Source organism: Topomyia yanbarensis, chromosome 2 (assembly GCF_030247195.1).
Source record: "Topomyia yanbarensis strain Yona2022 chromosome 2, ASM3024719v1, whole genome shotgun sequence".
In the NCBI taxonomy this organism is placed as follows: domain Eukaryota; kingdom Metazoa; phylum Arthropoda; class Insecta; order Diptera; family Culicidae; genus Topomyia; species Topomyia yanbarensis.
Window position 1 is genome coordinate 79,218,643 of NC_080671.1, and position 25,129 is coordinate 79,243,771.

The following is a 25,129-nucleotide window of genomic DNA, read 5'->3' on the forward strand; positions in this document are numbered from 1 at the left end:
CCATCTTCCCCTACAACTTATCACTAGGTTTAAAAATGTGTTGAATTTGGATTTCTTATCATAAACAGTCGGGTGAAATTTCACTCAATTTCAATATTTGTACAATGTAATTTGTAAAAAATTAGGTTTTAAGAATTTTTAGAACGAATGTGTTTTTGATCAAATCCGGCTGATTTTGATGTCATTATCAAGAACACGAATAACATTCGTTCCAAAAAGCGGTCGATCGAAAAGGTAACACATAACACAGAAACGAACAGACCGAACCAGAAGCTTTTTAGCTGTTGCTATTTCATCGAGACAAGTTTCAATGCGCATTTTGCAGGCTAAAATGTTCACCACAACTGAGTGAAGCTTTGATACTCACCACTCCATAATATTACGTTCATTCATAAATCCGATCTCTCGTGTCAATGGCACAGGAAATCACCACTTTATTATTTCATTTCTACATGCATTCAAGTTCAGAGGAAACGTGTGTATAGCAAAGAGAAATAAAAACGATTTAATGATTCGTGTTTCACACCTTGTGATTTATTTATATCTCCGCCAGTTTGCTCCACTTCAGATTTATTTACAGTCAAGCCAGTGCTTTCAGATCAGAGGACAATGGTAACATTTTAACAATAGGCTAATTTGTCTAGTATTTATACCCTGACTGCGGACTGAACGAACCACTACCGGATGGACGGCCACCGCCAGGCCGTGCACCAGCCAGCGGACCTCCTGATGGATATCCAGCTCCTGCACCACCACCCGATGGGTATCCAGCACCACCCGTACTAGCGGGTCCTGATCCTGGGTATCCACCAGCTCCGCCAGCACCATGACCGCCGGAACTACCACCTCCAGCAGCGGCCGCACTAGCATGAGCAGCAGCATGTGCCTGCTGGGCCTTCAGCACTTCCTCTGGGATCGGTGGTGGGGTTGGCAGATGATCTCCCTGCGGTTGGAATCCATTCTCATCGGCAACGTAAGTCAGCGTGATGACCTGACCTTCAGGAGAGGTGTACGAGTACGATCCCTGTACGGATTGGATCTCGTTTTCGGATCCTTTGTTCTTGACTTCTCCCTGTTCCTGTGCCTTGATTCCGTTGCCGGTTTCGTAACTGTTTTAAAATAGATGCATCAAACATTATTTTGTTCTTTTTTTTGGATTGCTATATTAACGCACCTGAACTTGTAGCTGCCATCGCCATTATTTTCGTTCTCATAGGAAATTATCTCGATTGGTGGTCCAGCAGGAGCCGCTGGACTAGCCGGAGCACCACCTCCGAAACCACCAGAAGAAGCTCCACCGCCGAAAGATGAAGGGGCGCCACCTCCAAATCCACCTGCTGGTGGACCGTATGAAGGGGCTGGACGGTTAGCGGGTGCACCTACACGAATTGACGTTAGATGGTTAATACTCACTTAATGGAAGAAATTTTAAAATCATACCTCCCGGTGCGGGTCGTCCACCAAAACCGCCAGCTCCTCCTGCTCCACCACCATGCCCTCCGGACGATGGTCTGGCTCCGAATCCACCTGGAGCTGGTGCCGCTAATCCAGGGCCTCCACCGGAGGAAGCTGCTCCCGGTGGCGGCAGATAGTTATTGTCTAAACGGGCACATGAGCACACCGCAATCAGGGTGGTGAATATAATCTATAAGAATATAAACAAAGATTTACTATTTAGTTTGTATTTGAATAGGGCATTGTCATGTCTGCGATTTAGGCTACCCCAGATGTTGGTCACGATGGGGACTTCTACTGCGGAGCATGCGAGATGTATATCTACAAATGCTACAAAGTGCAACTATAGGTTCAATTGTGGAACTGAAAAGAAACTGAATAAGTTTCTTATTGCAACCATGTTTAGATTCTCTTATCGATTCGTAAACCATCTGGATTTATTCGACAGTTACCCTTAACCGCTTGTGCAGTAATTCATGTGGCTCAAAGTGAATCACTTTTTAGTAGAGATTTTCTAAACCTAGCTTCACTCGTCTCATCCATAGGTGTTGTTTAGGGTGAGTCCAGCACGACGAGCTTTGTTGATCTATGGGCGGACGACCTTTAGTTAATTGGAATAGGTTACGATTTTTTTTAACGATTATGAAGAATTAGTGTTTTCGACACCACACCAGTTTGGAAGTCACGTTTCTCTTGGCGATCAAATGAAAGCACTCTCTGGTTATGTGAGTTCAATCGCGTTTTCATTGGCTTCCGAATTTTGCATGGAGCATGCGTGCACTCAGAACAGTGCGCTCACATTTTCTGTTTTTGCGCTCACAATCTCATGCTCAAATGCAATCCTATATGAACATGGAGCTATTCGCGCACCGTTTAAGGGAGCGCAACGCTCTCGAGAAAAAAAAATCGATGTCACACATACAAAAAGACTTTGTTAGTATTTGCTGTTACGAAGCTCACAAAGCTGGAACACACGTGTTAACGATCAGTCCCCTTGTAGATAAATAACGGATCGTAACTTAAATATCTGGTCCATCCTCGATCGTTTTTGTCGGAAGCAAACGAGCGCAGCTTGCTGAACTAGACATACTCCGTCGACTGTATTAACCCTAGAACGTTGCACTGGGGTACAAATGTACCCCACGCCATATTTAGAGCCGTGTTAAGACGAAAATTCGGCATTTACCGATCTGGGACCCTAACCATAATTCAATTTAGAGTTCCTAGTAAGGAAAGATGGTATAACCAGTTTGCTTATAGCCTTCGTAGAAGCTGGTGTCAAAGTTGGCGTGGGGTACATTTGTACCCCAGTGCACGGTTTCCGTTGGCGTCAGTGGAAATGTGACTCGTGGCAATACCAGTTGGTTGTTTTACTACGTAAGTAACAATTAGTATTATAAAATCGTTTGTAATCATTTATTCAATTAATTTAATTTAATTTTAAAGTAAAAATCGTTCTCATTTTTGCTGATTTTTATTTTTTATAGTTTTTTAGAACAATGGCTCGCAAGTATGATTTGCGCACAGTAACTGCTGTAACAGTAACGTTGCGTGTTACGAATGCATTACTGGTCAGAAACGTTTTTTTTTCATTTCAATTTCCACCACATTTCGTGGTATTTTTCAAAACCCGATTTTTAGACTTTCACTATTCCAAATAATTACTTTTTTCCATAATGAATATCACGTACCATCGATGACAGAGCAGTGGGATTAAGGCCTAGTTCGCTCTGGGTCGTGCAAAAAAGGGAAACAAGATCAATTTAGACACAGAGAACAGACGTTCTTCTTAAGCGTAAAAGTTCAGTAAAAATTACGGCACATCTAAAGGTAATTGTGATGTTACCACAAGAGGTGGTTCTGTCGTTATTCCGTTTAGTACGTGAGTTTTATTGAATTAACAGTGGACCACATGGTCCAAGTGACCGCCATAATTATATTGGGATATGCCAGTATGGTAGCAGTAGTGTTCTAGCGTATATTAGTTCAAATGGCCAAACTTGCTTATACGAACAACATATTATAACATATTGACATTTTGAATTGAATAAGCATTCCCAGATTTCCCAACATAGCCTATGAAATCGACCAACAGACGCTTCTCCTGAGGGCAGTTAAGGTCGACCAAGCCTCGTACTTTGCTCACCATGGATTGCTCCTAGGAGATCTTCTATGGCACTACCTATACAAGTCAAACAGGTAGTGATATCAGGCTCAGAGGCACGACAGCGCTGAGGAAGACACGATGTCAATCAGTTCTTTCTTCTTTCCTTTTCCATTTTTTCTCTTATTCTTTTCTTTCTTCAACAAACAGGAAATACAGGAAATATTTATACAAGCAAATGAGACATAAATTGAAGATAGGAAGGATTGTAGAAAACTGGAGAAAGGTAAATTTTCTAATATACATGTGTGAATTTATTCATACAAATCAAAGTAATACATTAAATACGCGTCGATTTCTTCCTGTAAGGAATCGAAAGTTTTACCGTAATGTTAAAATCCAATTGATACAAACATTACATTAAGGCGGGGCTGGTTGATAGAACGATGATCTCGGAATATGTCTGGCACTGTATACGAAATGGATCATCGGAAAGTCAATTGAGCTAACACCTACGTAAGCCTGTGAACCAAGTTATTTGCATGAATATGTTTAAATACCAACTAGTGGGAGATAGGAAGGTTAACACACACACACATTCCATCAGTGTGTAACATCGGATTGAGATAGTAATCAGCTTTTTTCGTCCACTTTCTCTTATTTTTGTTGTGTGATTCGTCAACAGTGCAGTGAGTCACTTTGGTTATTCAACTTTGTGTTTCGCTCATATTTTATTGCAAATAAGTAGTAGTTTTAATTTTATTATTTTAAAAGTTGCACATATATGACATTGCATTAGACTGAGCTGACTAATTTCTATGTTTAGTTGGTGCTTGTTTGATAAAGTAGGGATTTAATCCACGGAGCATTAGGTGTGCGTGGGGAGGACGCATGGTCTTGTCTGAGTGAAGTGATGAATTCACTCATGTATGAGGGTTGAAAATTGATCCTATTCCAACTATCTACAAGAATGATTCCTGATATAAGAGCACATAAGGAAGCACACAAATACCTCTTGTATAAGATTCCGAATTTTATTCAAACCATCGTCAGGTAAAATCAGCACCAACACGATAGAAACCATAAAAAATTCATCGCTTGACAGAAAAGTGAACGTTTGCGATTTATTAAAATATAAGCAATGCTCCTCATAGTCGGTTATCGAGAGTTCAAGTTGCTTATTTGGCCTATCGTATTAATACGACAAATGATAAATTTCTCAAATTCTCGACAGTCGGCTGCCCTGAGCAATTTTTACATGATAACGCTATTGACACACTTACTAACAACTGTACCCTTCCCGTGATACATGTGGAGATGCAGAGGATTCCTCGATCTCTAGCAGTGACATGTATCGGACTAATATTCCTTCCTTTCCCAGAAGATCTGCATTCAGACGTGGCCGGCGTTGGTATTGATCAGCATGCAAGGATCAATATGGATTGCACAATATGGTGTTATTGTCATGGTCATGATGTTATTCCCAGGCATGATGTGTCAATGAATATTTTGCAATCTCTATTGGTTCTGGTCAATAACGGAGTTGCGACCATGAACAATCTCTTATGCTTATATTTATACGTAGGGGAGTTCACCGTCGGGGACTATCCGAGTAGATCGTGATAAGACTGGGAGCTGAATGACTCACGGAAACAGAAGCTAAATGGCTCATAGAATCAGCATCTAAACGGCTAACTGGGACGAAAGCTAAATGGCGACATAATAGATGGAGACAAAAAGGAAGAGAAAAGTCGAGTGCAAAATGGCTCAAAGATCGCACCATTTTATGGATCCATTGAAGCTCCAAGATAGCTGCGAAAAACTTGCGAGCAAAAGAAAGAGGTACAAAGAAAGCACAACGAGCCCACACAAAATAATACCTTGATGTAGTTTCGTGGGGAAGAAGGGTGAAAAAGAAGTAAGAAGTGCTTTTAGTGTCAACACACTACAGGCCAGGGTCTTGGAGCTTTTTAAAAATTTGCTATAAATAACACACACAGAGGGCACAGAGACAGGAGTTCGTGAGCTTAAAGACACCCTTCCCAGGACCTACTGTGAATTAGGGAGCCTTGCTAGGATATGGTGAGGTTTGGCTGCGTTGGGTTCTGTTAAACCTCAATAAAAAACATAAAACTCCGAAAGTAGCTCTGTCGAACGAATGTTTGCCACTTCTACTAAGATTCTATCGAAAATCTTGGCACAAAGCACTCTAACCCAAACGGAGCGCCATCCGACACATCAGTTTCGACGACAGTGACATCCTGATTAAGGTCTACTGGCCACCGCGAACGTTAACGGACAGGACACGGATCACACGGCGACCTTGGGCTGATAGGAGTGTTGATATATTCCCTGAGTAAGGGAGGATGACACCGACTTGAAATGGAGAGTGGGCTAACAGTACGGTTGCCTGTTTACCGTTAAAGCCTTGGCAGGTCTCCAGGTACGTTCAAAACCAATCGTCATCAATCGTTGGTGGTACTAGGTTCGAATGTACCATTCCCGATTTTACGCCGATCCACTTCTGAGCACTACTCCCCGTGTAGGGTAGTGTCAATTCCAGCATGGCCTCCCTGCTTGCATAGATTACCATGGGATCACAAGAGGCTGCTACGTACAGCAAAAGGAGATTGCGGCCGGAGTTAGGACCCAGAGGAATGGAGAACAAACAAGAAACTTACACATACAGAGTAGGCGCAGCGAATCCGTATCTGTTCGCCAGAGCTGGTTTAATGTCCACAAAGACATTAAATAGATGGTTCTCCGAATCCGAAAGCAATGAACTGCGAAGGAATACGAAACGGGAAAACTCAGGGTTGAGGTAGCTGAGTGTGCATTGACGTCGACCAAGGCTACCATTTTTTAGCAGGGGAAGGAGAAGCTAGTTGAAGTGGAGAACACGCCAGTTTCGACGACGGAAGACCAGGCAGGCACAAGAGGCAGACGCACCCCGCTGGAGTATCGTTGTAGATCGGAAGGAGAAGTAATGTTGGGAAGGTCAAAGCTAATGAAGCGACGACGTATGTAATGCTCCTCAAGCAGGTCAGAGGGGATCCGAAGCTGAGGGATGTGGGTGAAAACGTGGTGAGAACCAGGAATACCCAAAAAGGCGAGATGCTATTCGAGTTGAAAAAGCACCCCACGACCCCAACAGTTCGACTATGCGGGTGATTATGACCAAATCACTGGCCGAGGAGACAGACATTAAAACCTTAAGCCCGGGGACGGTGATTGTATGCAAGGACCTGGATGAGATCATGACGGAAGACTAGCTGAGAGACGCACTGAAGGCACAGTGCAATCTGGGCGAAGCGCACATAACGAACCGGTTAAGGAAGGGGTACGGAGGAACCCAAGCAGCGATAATTCGTTTACCGGTAAACGCTGCTGACAAGACGCTGGAGGTAGACAAAGTTACGGTCGAATGGTCGAGATGCCCATTGAGAGCCGCTCCTCCAGTAAATAAACAAGCGGGGAAATGCTTCAAGTGTTGGACTTTGAGAATTTGACAAGGGCTTTAATAGACCCAAATTGATCGATTATGTGCTAGAAATGCGAGGAGCCAGCTCATTTTGCAAGAGACTGTACGAAGAGATCAAAATGCCTGCTCTGCACTCCAGAGGACCGTAGCGACCATCAAATGGGTGGGTTCGAATATACTGTCTACAAGAGGGCGACTGTAGATAATGGAGATAATCCAGATAAATCTGAACCATTGAAACACTGCACAGCAACTGCTATGGCAGTCTACGACAGAAACTATGTGTGATGTCGCTTTGATTGGCGAGCCGTATCTAGTCCCACATGATAACGGTAACTGGATGACGGATGGAACGGGAATGGCTGCGATACAAACTATAGGCAGATTCCCCATTCAAGAAGTGGTAGAGCGGTTATACGTAGTCTTCGTTCACGTTGGACTTCTCTGCCTAGGCAGTAGAGTAACCAACACATGAGGGTGTATCCTACAGGAAGCTCTAGTGAAGCTAGAAGTACGATTGGGCAATGAAGGTTTCGTTAACACATTTCAGAAAGACGGGAGGGAGTCTCTCAGTAACGTCACATTCTGCAGTTTTTTACTGACGGCAACAGAATGCGAGGAGTATACGAAGTGCAAGACGCCTCTACGTTGAAGCTTTTCTGGCTGACGCGGACCTAGAACGATGCGGCTGATCTAACAAGAAGGATTGTGGCGGTTTATGAGGCCACAGTGCCCCAAAAACAGAACCCATGCAGTAGCCGGCGTTCAGCTTACTTCGAAACGAGACGCTCAGTACGCTAACCCCTGCTTGTCTCAGAGTCAAAAGACGTCTCAGAGAGCGGGATCGGAGCCAGACAGGAAGGAGCGCAAGGTGATGTTTCAAAAAACTTGGGCCATTTTAAAATGGATAACAAGTTTAGCAAATCATATTGCCACAAGAAGCTGTGCGGAGATAGAGACACCAGTCCCTATGAGGATGCGTACGCGTAGTCGTGTTGGCGAAGATGAAGAGCCCGTCAATGCCAGCTGAAATACGTTCGAATTAGCTGAAGAAGATATCTTCCCGACGCACGATCCAACTACCTGGCCACCGACATCGCACGGCGAAGAAGAAGTAAACATGGACGATCGGCAAGTGACTAACGATGGGCTCGCAGAAGTATCGAAGCGCCTGAAATCAGTTCGGATGGCCTTGACACTGAGGCTGCCCAGGGAAGTGGAAATCGTGGGTTTCGCGGTCGACGTGTCATTAACGGTTATGTTTAGAACACTTGAGGAAGTGGAGGTGTCGATGACGGAGATAATAGTCGCAATTGAGAGCTGACTGAATGGTGTCAAGCTGCAAATAGCTCACCACAAGGGTGATGTGTTGTTGGTCAGCAACTGCAAAGCGATTCAGCAGATCGATATCGGAGGGCGCGTGATTGCATAGAAGCGTGCACTAAAACAATTGGGAGTGATGTTTGAAGGCCGGTTGAGCTTCAACAACCACGTTGACTACGCCTGCGAAAAGTCGGCGGAAGCAAAGAACGCAATAGCAAGGATCATACCAAATTTCGGCGGTCCGAGAAGTAACACAAGACGTCTGCTCTGTACTGTTTCGTTACCAATACTGCGATATGAGCTTCCTGGTGCGGTGCTGAAACCCAACCGGAACCGCAAAAAACTGAACAGGACGTTCCGGCTGATGGCCGTACGATTCGCTAGCGCATACAGAACAATATCGTCGGAGGCAGTATGTGTTATCGCCGAGATGATCCCCATCTGCATCACCCTGGTGGAGGGTATCGAGTGTTACAATCGGAGAAACACCATAAACGCGAGGAAGACGGTGAGAACAGATTCAATGACCAGATTGCAGTAAGAATGGGACAACTAGGAGAAAGTAAGGTTGACCTACCAGCTCATCCCAAACCTGTCATTGAATGTTAATTGAAATTACGGAGAAGTGAACTTTCACCAGACACTGCACAGTGGCACGACTTAGAACAAAATGTGGACTAAAGTCCAAACTTTTCCGTATCGGTTCATATAGGACGTTTTTATGTAATTTTGGTGAGCTGCATTCGTTTTCGATATTAAAACATTTCAAAAATAAACATTTACTATTCATTAGGGTGTCTCAAAAATATTTTTTTCTGAATCGTTCTTAAAATTTGTGTATATTAATTTTTGTGTGCTAAATCGTTTTCGATATTAACATTTGTAAAAAAAATCATTATACATTAGGGTGGCTCAAAAATAATTATTTTCTTGCGAAGGTTCAAAAATTTTTTAAAGACATATTTGTGCGCTGAATCCGTATGTCGGTTGTAAAAATAGAAATTAACTTTACTACTTATTGGAGTGGCTCAAAAGTAAATATTTTGTCTTTCATAATGATTTCTTTCAATTGTAATTTTGGAATTTATTTTCCGCATGGAAACGAATTGATTGACATCTCATTACGGGGCTTCAGAAATGACTATATTATTTTTAAGGATCAAATAAAATGTGATCGACTAATTTTGGAACGTTTTATTCATTAGTGGATTACTTGGTATGAAAACTACATTTTCTTTCATTTTCAAAACAAACATTTTGAGCGTCTTAGTGGAATATTGATTTACATTCACTACTCAACAAGATGGTTAACGATTTTGTTTTCGTAGGTGTGTTTTAAGTTACTTAGATTGCTTATTTCATACCTTAAATAAAAATGAATCCAAAATCCTTTTTTCGCGTATATGGTTCCTTTAAAAATGGTCTGATTTTAATTGGAAAATATCGCATACCCTTAAGCTATATCAGTGCTATGCAAACTCGGATAAAATAGTCTCACCAAATGACTAGAACTCAACTGTGTTCACTCAATTTGACAGTTATTGCGTAAGTTAGCAAAAATAGTTCATGAAACATTTTATGACACATTTCAATGGTTGAAAATATTTACTGATTTTTAAACATTCTTAATTCCTTTACCACTTAAAAACCATACTTCCAACTCGGCTTCTTACTCTTGATCATTAGTAAAACCCTTGTAGATCATGCTCTAAATGCTATTTGAAAGTTGTGCATAAATTAGTGTCATTGTTCTAGTTATAAAGTGAATATTCAAATTAAACATCAGTAATAACCATGCGTCTCCATTCACGGTTTTTTCAAATTTTGACTGCTTATCGCAAGTTTTCGCAAAACTAGCATAGGCTCATTTTAAAGCGAAAATGAAAAGCTTTCGAATGAGCATAGTGTGATCGCGGGCATTCACGGGCGTCGTTGTTGTTTTCGCTTTAGAAGTTCGAATTCAATAAAAATTCATGACAAACAGTTATCTAAACACTAACTAAACCAACTAATGACTTATTTTTGGCGACTTTACGATGTAATTTTATCACACGGATAATTTTGGTGAAGTAATGCAATTCATACAATCAATCGTTTCTTTGAAAAACGAGAATAACCGTATGTAGTTCCTATTGTCAAATAATGCAAAAAACACTTGAGTTATGCCCTTCAAAAAGCTGTGAAAAATTCATTTTGCATTCAAATCACCTAAAATCTCGCGAAAATGTCTCTGATGGCTCAGCTGATACGAGAAAAATACTAGTTAGAATATCGCATAACCTTCATATATGGACTTAAGTCCGGGCTCGTCCCACTGTGCACTGTTCCAGTCGGGTCACGGCTCACAGTGGCCGTAAACCGGGCAAAACCTATGTCTCAAATATTGATATTTTTCATTTTTTCTAGGTTTCATATGTATGGAATAACCTGTTCTTCAAATTTTGTGACCATCGAATGAGAATTAGATTTTTAATAGAAATGTCAGACAATTCTAACGAAATTCATTTTCGAAATCACAGTATCTATCTTCACTTCAAAAACGTGTTGCATAAACTTCAATTTCAGTCGGAACCTGTTTTTTCAAGGTATATAAAAGTGATAGGGCCACAAACTCGAGTATAATAACTATCGAGGCATAACGATCCTCAAGGTACGCCAAGGCGTGTTCTGTTTGGCAGTCTACCCCCGTTCGCCGTATCCTTTGTTGGCAACTACCAAAGCGGACTTGAAGTGTATAAACGTTGTTGTTTATAAATATCGTGGGTATAAAGAGCTTTACGTTCGGAAACAGGATTGAGCCTCCTTTTAAACATATTTGTAATTAAATAAAATTGTTACTGGGCAATTCGGATATCTCTTCCACGTCATATTCGACAATTTCGAATCATATTCAATTTTGGCCGAAAGTAGTCGTTGTCATATAAAAATGATTTATGTTTGACCCACTAATTATTAACTAACTTTTTATCAGTCACTCTTTGTAATTTTTCATTCAGTTATCGCTCTTATATCCGGAACCCAACAGAAAACGTATTAATGAGATTTGGCACCACATTACTTGTCGCTTGACCAGACAACACGCTCGATGTCGTGATAGTCGTTACCACATTCTCAAAAAACGTTCTCACAATGTCCAGTATGCCGGGAATGGGCAACCAACGTATAATTATTTGACATGAACCGGGGCATCATCCGAATGAAATCGCAAACCATATTCATCTCCTTGTTATCTTTCGAGTATATTCTGAAGAGAAAAAAAAAGTAAAATTCTTTGAGGTTAATAGCTCTTTCATAAAAATCGCCCTCTAATGCATTCACGTTAGTTAGAGTTTGTACCTTCTTACTACCCGGAATGGAGCAAATAGAAAGGGCCCAAACTAAGCTACTATGGTATAATTTTTCAGATAAAACACTCAAAAGTTTTCGTATTTTCCGCAGAAAGAAGGAGTAGTGCTTTCCACGCTTCATCGAACGAAGGGCTTCTATTGATTTTTTTTTGAAACCAAATTTTTTTGGGCGACTAAGCGCCGATTTCTTCACCATCGCTTAGAGCTTAAGCCAGGTTTAAACGTACTGGCGAACCTGGTTCAAAAGTTAAACGAGGGTGAAGAAATCGACCCTCAGTGGAAAGTCGCCTTCCGCTTAATTCCACTTTAACACTAATGATAAGCAGCTGCTTTTCACCATCAATAAACAGATACTACACACTTAATTGTTTCTGTCGAATCTTCGTTTTTTGTAACTTTTGCCGAAATCTTAACAGCTGAGATCACAGTAAATATTTTATTTTTGTTTGACATGTCGGTTTTTAAATTTTGCTGACTATACGACTGTTGGGAAATTGCCGAGCTGAATTGAATGACGTATAGTCTTTTTCAGATTGATATGAACACTGAAAAAGACTATATGTTGTATTCGAAATACTAGTATCGGTTGTACTATGTTATATTTCCCTCTAAGGAGAAAAACTTGGGTAAACGCCAAGATTTCTTCCCATGGCGAAAATTTTTGATGAAACTACTCTTTGTACGTGAAGAGCATAAATCCTAACTTAACAAGGTCATGGGTGCGTTTCGACTTCGTCTCATCAATTGAAACACAAATCGTGTTTCTGTTTTAGGGATTTAGCGTCAAGCCGGTGCCAATCTATTCCCGCAATAAGTTAGTGTCGCTTTCTAATCGCTTGAGTCGGTCAACAACAACAATCCAACAGTGCATTCCAAGCCAACAACGTTGGCAGTACCATGGGCAGCGGTGGAACAACGACTGTCACCACTGCCATCCTGGATCTGCATCTGGCCGGCGGAATAATAACTGGCGGTACTACCGACCTGTCGGAGTACATTTCAGGTCTTCTCCGGGCGCCGACTATCAACGTCGATCACGTCGGTGTAAAGGAAACCGCTGACCTGTCGGCGGCCGCGGCCAGAGTTCACCATCATCGTGTGCGTCACAGTCACCACCACCACAATACCAGACTGTTCAACCGATACCGAGGGAGTACGCGGAAATTAAGGCGCGAGCTCCGGATGGTATCTTTACACATGCTAAGCTAAGAAATAACCTAGTAAAAAACCGCTACACCGACGTACTGTCCGACGATCCAACGTCGGACTACATCAATGCAAACTTTGTCGATGGCTACAAGCAGAAGAACGCGTTCATTTCCAGGCAGGATCCACTGCAGGAAACCTCGTACTACTTTTTAGGGATGGTCTGAGAGCAGCACTGTCTGGAGATAGTGCCGGATCAAGGCATCGAACAGACGCCCAATTTAATTTATCCTTTTTCGGGATAGTTTCGCGCCACGTTGAAATCAGTGAGGTTAAGCGCACGCGTGCGACTGTTAACATCCCCATCGAACAGTGCCGACCCGTGGTTCGGGCACTCGTGTATGTAGTGTTGGCTCGTCATAGAGGGAAAGCTAACCGTAAAGGAGCGCTCTCGCTTCACCGGCTAAACAATAAGCAGCAAAAACCGACCGTTCTCACTGTGGAGAATCTACCGAACGAGCCTAGCTCTCCTCCAGAGTTAATCGCAGGGCTGCCAAAGGTTCTACTTGGGAAGATCACTGCGGTGTCGGCCGGAATCGTTTACGGCGAATAGACGATGCGGAGATTTATCATCATTAGGGATGTTCAAACAAAATAGGAAAGCTCGCCTTCCCAGCTAATTAATAAGGACCGCTGCCGGAGCAGCCACTAAAACCGGAAGAACTGTAGTCCCGGCCGGTCGGACGAAACCATCGCCTACCTGTCAGCACCGGAAGTAGCGGATCAGTAGTGACAGCGAAACGTCACAAGGGAGAGCTGAAGGAAATATACTTGGTAAAAGTAAAAAAATACTTGTTTGTTTACTTTTTTATTTGTTGTGTTACGAAAATCCGAAAATTCTTGTGAGAAGCACCTAGTCCGCCCTGTTAAATAGGGTCCGCCGGGATAATCAACAAGAATTTCGGGAGGGGTCCGAATTTTCGATTTTAAAATGAAAATTGTGCAATTCGTAATACGTAATAATCTTATTTAATGAGTATCAGTATTGCTGGTAAATTTTTTTTGGAATGATTTTGAGTTTGAAACTAATATAAAATTTAAACTCATTTAAAATCTCTCAACAAATAAAATAATTTCGGAGGGGGTCCGGACCCCCAGGACCCTCCCCCTCGATCCGCCACTGATCAGTGAACACATACTGTCAGAGGAACAGACTTGTAACGTTAATGAAAACCTTCGAAGACACCATGTAGCCAGTTTCGCGCTGGTAATTAAGTATCTTATTTGCAAATCAAAAGGTTTCCTTCAATTTATTTTTTTTCGAAATATATTTTTGCTCGGGGTTCTTATGTAACGGATGTTACATTCAAAATTTTGAATTCTATTATTGTTCTATGGATTCTTTGAACAATTCTATCTCAATTAGATTTGTTTTCGTTTTTAGTTTCGTTGAAAATTATGATCTTAAACACGATCAAAAGATTCTCCTTTTAGAAATACATAAGATCAGTGGTCAACATTTTAGTTGAAAATTATATTTTCCGAAAAATCATTTCATGTTCTGTTTTATAACACTAGTTTACAAAATAAAAATAAAAATCTGAACTTCAATATTCGAGCACCATTTCTGATGTAAAATTTCGTGCTGAATCCGAAAATGAGGTCCAAAAAATTTACAGTATAACAGTTTTCGACTTACAGTAAAAAAATGAATTTCACCTTTAAAATAAAAAGTGCGTTCAGTAAAATCCAAATTTCTTCGGTTGTAGTGCATCGATGTGAAATATTATAATGATCAATTAAAGGTAATTGAATGCACTTTCGATCGTTAGCACATTTTGTTTTAATGCGACTGCTGGTTCTGACTTTATTTACGAATCTATTAAACTTTTTCTTAATTTATCGTCATTTTTTGAAGAAAAATGAGCGTTTACTCAATATTTTGGGCTAGATAAAGCAATCCTAAAAAATATAATTTTATGGGAAATTAAAGCCTGCTAATAACCAATGAAAATAAGCACTTATTAGTTTAAATCGGATGGAAATTGCGAAAGTTATTCAATTTTTTGTAGAATGGAGATTTTTGTGTTTCTCTGGGTTAACTTATTGAACCGTCTCGATTCAAATTTTTTCTAGGGTTTGTTTCATAATATGTGAGAGACTCTCTGTCAGAATTCAGTTAAACAAGTAAATGGAAGAATTTTTAAAGATTTTAATGTGGGGTAATATTCGACCTCGTTTATCCAAATGATTCAAGAATTCTGATAACAATAATTTCAGGCCCAATGAAATTATAAGTCATCGAATGATTGGTATGCAATACTGCTTGTAATCTTTACAAGTGTATTACATAAAATAACACTCTTATGATACAAATTTTGTTGTAAACTAAATCCTGACATGTCATAGAATTCGTTTTTTGAACCACTAACTGCTCAACTGGGTTTTGTACAATGTAAATACAAACCATACGATTCCGTAGAAATATGTGATACTACATACGTCAAGTATTATTAAATCAATAATATGTAAAACTTATAATTTGCTTTCCTTCATAGAACAACTAGCAATTCGTATTTTAAAATTATCTACGACATCGAACAAGACTTATTTTATGTTTAAAATCTCAAAATCTGATTTTCAAAATGATTTGAAGAACGTAGAATATTTTGTAATTGCACTTAGATGTTTTACGCATTATATTGTAGTATATTGAAGTTTTGTGAACCAGTACAGTAAAATCGATACATCGTGGAAGCCAATGTGAATCCAATATAATTTCAAATTATAAACTTCAAGACGTTTTAATAACGTAAAATAAACTGTTAGCAGAACAAAACGTGACGAAATCGGTGGATAAGTCATCATTTGTGAAGCTACGTCTCCGAATTTAACATGTTGCACCGTCATAAGCTTCCAATGTGTGTATCAAGGCGTTGTGGAGCGTGCAGTTTACAACGTATTTTGAGCATATACGATTCTGTATGACGCATGTAAATCTTATATTATTTACATGTGTCATACAGAATCTTATATGCCAAATTTTTGATGACATTACTCCACTGAGACTGTAATTATTGTTATCAGAAGTCTTGAATCATTTGGATAAACAAGTTCGAATATTAACCCACATTAAATTCTCACAAAATTATTCAATTTACTTGTTTAACAGAATTCTGACACAGAATCACTCATATATTATGAAACAAACCCTAGAAAAAATTTGAATCGAGACGGTTCAATAAGTTGACCCAGAGAAACTCAAAAATCTCCATTCTACAAAAAATTGAATAACTTTCATAATATTCATCCGATGTAACTCAGCAAGCGCTTATTTTCATTAGTTATTAGCAGGCTTTAATTTCCCATAAAATATAATTTTTAGGATTGCTTTATCTTGCCCAAAATATTGACCAAACCCTCATTTTTCTTCAAAAAATGACGAAAAATTAAGAAAAAGTTTTATAAATTGTGTGTATGTTCAAAGTAGCAATTCTATTATAGGAAATATGGGAAAGTTTAAATTTTAAAGTGCACTTTATTAAATATTTCGATTTGATTAATCGACGAAACAAAGGATTTAAATACATTAAATAATGGTAGAATGGACTAAACAATCTGAAAATGATAAAATTTTGCATAAGAAATGGGTCGGAAAAGAATCCCGAGCAAAAAACTCTAATAACATAAAATATAAACAAAAGAGTACTGTTTCGCGAATTTAAAAAAGTTATTATAACAGTTTATAACCCTATGTTGGCCCAAATACTCATCTCTTTAAGTCTTTTCACAGCTCGATAGTTATCTAACTTTAAATATTAAGCAATACGTACATACACATATCATAACATAATTGAATTCAACGAACATAATACAAATACATCATGAACTATAAATTATTTTCTGATACCAATTTTTCATAAAGTTTAAAAAAGGTAGTTTCCTAGATCCACGTACAAATGAGTAATAATATCCATATTATATAAACAAAGATATTGATTTTTCTAAAATAAAAAAGTTCTAAAAGGAAGAAGAATTCAAAACTTGTCTCGTTTAAAAGAGAAGCAAGTTTCCGGATAGTGAGTATTGTTCTACCAGAGACAAAAAATATACCGAGTAAAAATATTATTCAAATTTAAAATGTCTATTAACGCAAAATTGGCTAAATGTCGGTTATTAGTGTCTTCGGAGATATTTATTAACATAACAAGTCCCTCCTTCTGATACTGAATGTCTAAAGATTCATCCCCTTAATAGTGAGACATCTTCTGAGAGCTATTTATTGAAACGTAGTCTTCAAAAATAATCAACAAAACGTTAAAAAAATATTGTTCTAGACCTCCCGATAGAACATTTCAAATTTAGTCTCAGATGAGAGAGGAGCATCTAAGCTTTCGATTAGTGAGTACTTCAGCGATACTGATTTTTTTTGTATAAATTTTGTTCTACCAGAGACATCGTGCACGAAATGATCAAAATAAAAGGAATCACTCAGATCAATCGGGCAGCTCATTTGTTTCCTAAAAATTGCGAAGATTGTGTATTTCTTTTAGCGGTTATGTTGTAGTAAAAACACTCACATAGACCCTGAAATACTACCTTCCATCTATCCTACGACTGATAAATGGCAACCAGTACTTACTTTCATTAGTTTATTAGAAAAGAATTCATGCTACGTTATTCAAATCATCGGTTCTCAAACTAACCAAAAATTCGATACGGTTAGTTCGTGCAAATGAATCGAATCACTCGAATGGCACAGATACGGAACCCTACCAACGGAATTCCATTTTTCCACTGGATTCTTGCAGTTTTACATTACTGAAAATGAATTGATCCATCACCACTTCACTTAGTGGCTGAGGGGGGAGTAATTTTGAATTGGTTTCGCCTCAATCTTCAAACTGATTGTTAGACTTAGTTGTTTGCAGCAAGCCCGCCCATGATTTTTATCGAAAAAATTTACTAACTGGTAATTCGATTTGGTTTTATTGCTTAAGGGCAGTTGAGGTTCGTAAATAAAAAGGCTAATTCGCTTATTGGCAGATTTGGGGGCCGTATCAGATTGTTTCAAACCCACTTAGTGTGATGCAATAACTACAATTCGCAACTGGGATTCAATTCAATGTACACAGTTCTTTACATGAATCAAAAGGATTATAAAGAGATGCATTACCGCAGAATGCTTGAGCTTGAGAAAATTCGGAAAGTGTCTATCTGTTTATGGTGTTCGACATTCCCGCCCACGGGCAAAAGGCCAATCGCTGCACGAGCACCCATTTAGCGCCAACAACGATACGTTTCCCGCTGGTGGCGTCGCCCAGCAGTCGCTTGGTAGGATAAATGTCACAGCATACGAATAATTATGTTTGGATGCTTACGAAGAAACCGTTGGACTTGTTGCAGTCACGTGGTCGTTGCGGCACACATGTTCTGTTCGAAGGATCATGTTTGCCGATGAGTAGTGTAGAGTACATACCAGCTTGGTGGACGCGGTGGTTGAAGTTGTGGTAGAAAAGGGGTTCAGCCTCAGAGAGCGCGGGAACTGGCACGTTCTGGTGAGTAAAGTTGTGCAGCTGACTGAAAGGCGCGGAAGGTTCGCCCGGGTGCAACCAGCTCATGTGGTCGTGATTCAATTTTCTAATGTTGGCCCTCTATACCACTCTGCTCGCCCCAGTCGCCGTTGTGATTGATGGAGAAGGTAGGCTTTTTTGATCTCGGAATATTGTAAGGATTGAGTTTTTTTTAGAAATTCCTTCAAGTACTCAGATTAACACCATTCCAAACACTGGGCTCTTATTTCCGGGCAACGAAATAACTGCCGGAATATTTTGGAGATTCCAAACGGAAAAAAACTCAATATGAAAGGAAAATCTATTCGCATGTTGAAAACTTTTGATAGGTACTATTAAAATAAATGCTTTTTGAGAAGGTAATGTCATGCAGTGGCGGCGCTAGGCCTTTTGGCGCTCGAGGTAAAAAGTTGAATTTGCCACCCTCTTACATATTTCTGACCAACTATTTCATCAATACAGTTTTCCGCGTTGATGTTGATGAAAATTGTTACAAAATAGTTAACAACAACAAGGATTACTTTGAAATTAATTTAGTTTTTTTACACTGGTTGTATTCGTTTTATGAAAACTAATTGAAAAACGAGATTTACTCGAAACTTTACTTGAGTTTCTTTGAAACTTGGTAGCGTCGTTACGAATTTCATTTTGTGCCAGATTTCATAAACAATTTATTATCTTGCGGAATGAAACCTTTTTTAGCTATTTTCTCGATATAACATATATTGCATCTAAAAACAATTTATTGTTTTTTTTTTATTAAACTTTCAATAAAGAAATGAATTTATAGTACGAAAGCACGGACCAAATTAAAAGGACGGAATTTCTTTTGTTTTTTTATCCATTTGGAATCAACAGAATAACGCATTCAAACTTGACCAAGTAGCCTTGCAGCAGCGTTACGTATTAATCACGATGAGCAAAGTGATGCTACAACTCTGTTCACAAGATCGCACTTAACCGTTATGTGTCCGACAACGTACTCCTTTGCAGATTTTAATTAATGGATGAAATTCCAGTACTCTTTCCCAAACTAGAAATTGCAACTTAGTGATATCTTAGAACAATACCAAGCATAGCTTTCAGGGGAATAAACGACTTGAGGAACGGGGGCTTGAGGAAGGGCTTTTGGATTTCTTTAACCCCGTAACAGGCCGGCAGGGTACTCGGTTGCCCCCAAAACCGAAATACTCATAACTATGGCATTTTTTAACCAATCTGGACACATTTGGATGTTCTGAGTTTCGGAATTCAACCACGTTTAGAATCTGTAAAAATACATCTGATGCCCGATTATTCGGATTCCCGGAGTTAAGTTCCAATACTGAGATATAAAACGTATAATAATATAATTGATCCCGCAACGCTCTTTCCGGAGCAGCACCACGAACGGCCGACCCCGTTCCGATATCAAATCGTCATATGATCCCGCAACGACAAGAAATAACCTTCCTAGACAATTCCAAGAATTTTGATACCTATAGAATTTTATTAGTATTCGTCGGGTTCAATTTCACTGATTCTAAAAGTGGATGATTTCCTGCATTCAAAACATCCAAAAGTATTCTAAATCGATCAAAAATTGACATAGCTACAAACTTTTGAATTTGCGGATGCCCGGGTACCCTGTCGGCCTAGCCCTTTTTGTTGGACACACAATGGATAATCTGTGGGCTATCGTCGCCTTCTGTAGCGAAATGAGAACCCTCCGACCAGATAGAAGGTTTGTGCAGGTTTGCACACAAGCAGTCCGGAAACACAGATTGGCGTACGGATCGGATCAATTAAGTCATGCTACGAGAAAAAGAGCGATATTGGAAATTTGGAACTGTAAGTCGCTTGGCTTCCAGGGTATCGACCGAATTCTGCACGACAAGCTGCAAACTCGCGACTTCGGGGTTGTAGCATAGCAGAAATTTTGCTCGGCAGGAAATCAGGTGTGAAAAAGTGGACATCGAGCAGCCACAGAGAATGTGTGTAGTGAGAAGCAAAAGCCCGTTTCTTCAACTACCGTATCATCAACGTTCACTTCCCAGACAAAGCGAGACCAGCGTACGACAAAGATGCATTTTAGGCGGAGCTGGACCGTTTCTATGACAGCTGCTCACGATGGGATTTTAAGCTGATTTACGGTGTACGACTCTAGTTGAGGATCGGAAGGAAATCAGATGGTTGAAGAATAATAAAGATCAACTGCCATGTGACAGAGTAGGTAATTGGGTAGAGCACTCCATTGGCTGATTTAGACTTAAGGGGAAAGGATTTCACCGGAGGATTGTATGGTAATCATGGTTAAAGCCGATGAGCACATCAGCAGAGAAATTCAGAGATGTATTCTGGCAGGTACTTTGGGCTCGGGTTTTCGGTCGAAAAAAGTACGATACGGTACGAAGAAAACCAGTTACAAAATGTTCACTGCCCCGTTTGGCCAATGGGCTATGCAGACCCGTAGTATGCGGTTGGCCAGGTTGACCCCCGCCAAGGGCACCAAGCTTAGAGGGACGCTGAAATCTGCTGTATAAAAAAAGTAGGATAAATGCGCTATACACGCTAAATTATTGTTAGAGTACGTTTCAACTCTATCAGTCCCATTCAGATTCATTCACAATAAATAGCGTTGTTTTCATATCTAAAGTTGATAGAAGATTAAATAACGAACTATAATGACTTCCAATTGGAAATAGCGAAAATTGTTGCAAACTTAACGCTCGGTTTCATAGTTGCATAGCAACAAAAATGGGACAAATATTTGATCATTGGCAGGAATGCAGGCCACCTCCTCCAAATTGTAGCAAAGATCATGAAGAAAATTAGATAGTTTATCAGCGAGAAGATAACCGCATTTTTGGTGTTTCTGGAGTTTCTTGAAACGCTGGAAACTCCTTGTTTGATCTCAAATTTCCAGGAGCAGGAGATGTTTGCTTCGGCTTTGTGTCAGCGCTTCCTGTAGCTGTTATATTCGGCCGCTCATGAGAAAAATTTTTACCTTTACAGCAAATTTCGTTCAACTACAGTTTTTAGGAGCAGTAATAGATGTCTCACGATGGAGATCGTCAAAGTCATACTCTTCCTAAGCCATGAGAGCATAACGATTTGTCGAAGCGAGGCGTAGCTCTCTTTAGTATTTCTGTAAAAAAGTGATTAGATCGGCTTTGAATGGATTTTGATTCTTTGTGCACTTGCCACTCGCGGTTTTATTACTACAATGGCCTACTTGCCAAGTCCGACACAGCAATACTGCTAAAAGTCACCCGATACGAGCTTGAAGAGTAAGGGACATACAATTTTATCCCGTCCTGTGCGATTGCCATGCAAAATCTTCACTCACTGGAGAAGGCGGTCCTTGAAACAACCAACCGCTTCACCCCACGCATCACCTAATCGAAACGGTAACAACACCGTCGATCTCAACTATGTAAACCGACATTTAGATGTATCAGTCCGTCATAAAGTCTCCTGAAAAAATGCTCTTGCACTCGGCATCAAGCACCTAACCTCGAAAAACAAATCTGCAGTGAAATCATTTTTAAAATATCTTCAAACTTTAGTGATCTATTGGTACTTTATATTTATGGTTTAGATATTCCGCGTCACTTTCGAAGGATTTTCTAAAAAAATAGTTTTCGTGCTTTTTATAAAAATCTACATACTTCGATATCTTACTTTTCTTTATAAACTAAGTGCAGATGTCATAAACTAAGCCACGTTAAGTGTGCCATTTTGGATTTGACACTCAATTATTGTTCGAAAGTCGAACAGCAAAGGAAATTCAAAGTGGTGTTCAGGGCACAAAACTGAGACTTGGCCAAGGGCGCCAAAAGACCACATTACGGCTCTGGAGTTATACAGGTGAAATTGCAACGTATACTTGGTGTTTTCGAACGTAAGGTGTTGCAGTTTTTTGGAGAACTATCCAGCGTTCACACAGCAAAATATACGAGGCTGTGGTGAGTTGGGCACGTTGTTAAAGTGGCGAATGACGATCCGATAAAAATGGTTCTAATCCGACTGGCACAAGTAGGAACAACGAGTAAGGTAGGTTGACCAAGACGAAGGAATCCTGAGGAGTCCTCGTGCTCTGCAAAGCTGCCGACAAACGACAATGAACAATATTGATACAGCAAAGGGCACGGTGGCATTAGACTGTTTGCTACGGTAGGTAACAAGAGAGTTGAAGGTTATTGAAAATAAATAAAACGTCACATAACGTGTGGGATGTATTTGCCACAAATAGACAGTGTTAATATAAACATAAGAAAAAAAATTAACATCAAATTTGCTTTTAATTACAGCAGTTAGAACCCATTTTTTCTGGTTCCTTATTTGTGAGACATAAACTACACTTAACTTTTATTCTTCCTTATGTTAACTTCAGGGCATTACAGAGTTTTTTTTCTCAAAAATAGTTAAGTTATTAAAACAGAATTTTTTTAAAACAATTTCCGTTTGCAATTGCTAAGATTGTTACTTTTGAAGTTCAGGTTCAGATATATAACATCGTTACGATCGTTAACATCTTCTACGTGCGCCAAAGCAATATGAATTCAAACGCTTCACACACGCTTAACGTTTATCGCGATCACTAATCACTATCACTAAAATAATAAATAATAAAATTATGTTGAGCAGCATATACCGCCCCCAAATTTTGACGCTCAGGGCGGCATCCCCCCCCCCCCCCCTTAGTGCCGCCACTGATGTCATGTTTCGCTATTCTAAAGATCGCAAGCCTTAAGCCGGTTATTTTGGAAACAGTGAATTTTTTATATATTTTTAGATGATAGACGAACCTTATTGAATTCAACCCAGTTTGATGTCTAAAGAATATTTAGCTCTACTAATATTAATATTCAGCGTAGAACACCTTAAGATCTACAAGCGTAATCAGTGATCTTTTGATTATTTTTGGATATTGTTAATATTCCTAGGGTTTCATCAAGTTCAATAAAGTGGTAAGATCATCTAAGAATGACTTTGGCATTGATCGGTCTACAAACATACCCAGCGGCTTTCCAGAAATTTATGGATATGGTACATACTCAAAATATATTAATTAGTTAGCCATTCAATATCTCTTCAGGGGTGATGGAGGATAATATTTGGGGAAAATCTCAATGAAATACTTTATTATGAGAATTACGACGTTTTGTAACTTATATGAAACTGAAGTAATCAATTGATTCAAAATTTAGCACACATAATGTTAAAATAATCAACATGACAGTCATGTTTTCGTATAAACAGATATATTAAAATTTTCCAAGTTTAAAGAATTTTGAATCAAACGTTTCTCAAAGAAATTTTTTTCAAAGCGATAATTTTGGACTTGAGCGTATATTGACTACACAGCAATGATTTTTCGGAATAGAGCTTAATATGAAAATATTTCAACCAAGAAAGTTATTTGAATTGAAAGAGATTCAATTCGTTTGAAATAAATCCGGTTAATAAACTAAATTGATTGTACTAAATTGATAACTCTCAACGCACATATTTTCTAGTAAATTTTTTTTTTCGGAAAATAAACTAATTATACAAATCTGATATTGCGACGAACTTCTCGAAATGATGATTAAAAAAATTAATGTTTCATTCATTCCGAAACATTTCAACTACATTCTGTTCTATCGAAATCAACCGATGTAATCTAACTTGCTCGTATATTGAAGTGCTTTCAAAACAACATCATTAGCAAGCACCCAGATTTCATCCACCAGACAAGTTCGACAAAACAAACCGACCGACGATCGACGCAGTCGGAATCAATGAAGCACGACCAAACTGCAGGATGCACCAATTGCCATTCTTCGATCTCTCGGCTGCAGCGGCGGAATTGCTCCACTTCACATTCTCAAACGATTTCGTTAATCTCCCACAGTGAATCGAATCCAAACCATTGTCACAATTGAATACATTACTTGAGCCATTTTGGTACAATGTAGCACCTGCAGATGTTTTTTGCCAAATCACGTTTCGTTCGACCACAACTTTATGCTCAGTCCTTTGGCACTTTGAATTGAAAGCAGAATAATCCCAATGCACTTACAATTTTCATTGTGGATGGCAGTCGCTTATCACCGTATCACTTTAAACGCGCAAAAATACTGATCCTATATCTACAAACTAGTCCGTTACGTGGAAGGATAATACCACTATTCCCCAACGACGAACACACACACACACTTGGCAGGATGTCACTTAGTTGCACAAAAGAAGGCACAATTCGGAATGTACTCCTTTGAGCATAAAGGTTTGCTTTATATAGCATCTTCAGGGTGTTCTGGCACTCGCCGCTCATTTATTGGATTGTTTTATTCTGCTTCTTTGACTTGTTCTTTCTTTTCGGTCCTGGGCCTTCCAACAGCTGAGTCGAGCCCCTACGGTTGCGCGCTCCGGTACCTTACCTACCCCCACAACTGCCTACCTAGTTCAGCTCAAATCAAATTGATATCACATTGCCCCCTAAGTATCCGTGTAGGAACATGCGGGCTGGCACCGCGCCGCTCGCCGTCATCTGATCCATTCAGTCATTGGCATTGCATTGACTATTTTTGGCGCGCGCAGAGCAGTGCAGAGCACAAAAGGAAGATGCAAGAAGCCAGCGAGTAGTGAATATTGGGCGCTAGGTTAGTAGTGCCAGAAGGAGCAGGGTTGAAGCTATGTTGGATATGTTTGAAAATATCTCCCAAACACTGCGAAA

At 39.6% G+C, this 25,129-nt stretch overlaps 1 protein-coding gene across 1 annotated transcript; it reads right to left on the minus strand.

The window, feature by feature from the left end:
• Positions 1 to 512: 512 nt before the first annotated feature.
• On the minus strand, positions 513 to 24,640 carry LOC131678533 (pupal cuticle protein 20-like). The gene is made up of 4 exons (XM_058958743.1): positions 24,476 to 24,640; positions 1,441 to 1,645; positions 1,175 to 1,379; positions 513 to 1,109 (listed from the first exon to the last, which is right to left on the minus strand). The coding sequence occupies exons 1-4, from the start codon at positions 24,482 to 24,484 to the stop codon at positions 641 to 643; spliced, it is 888 nt and encodes a 295-aa protein (XP_058814726.1). The 5' UTR covers positions 24,485 to 24,640; the 3' UTR covers positions 513 to 640.
• Between the last annotated feature and the right edge of the window lie 489 nt (positions 24,641 to 25,129).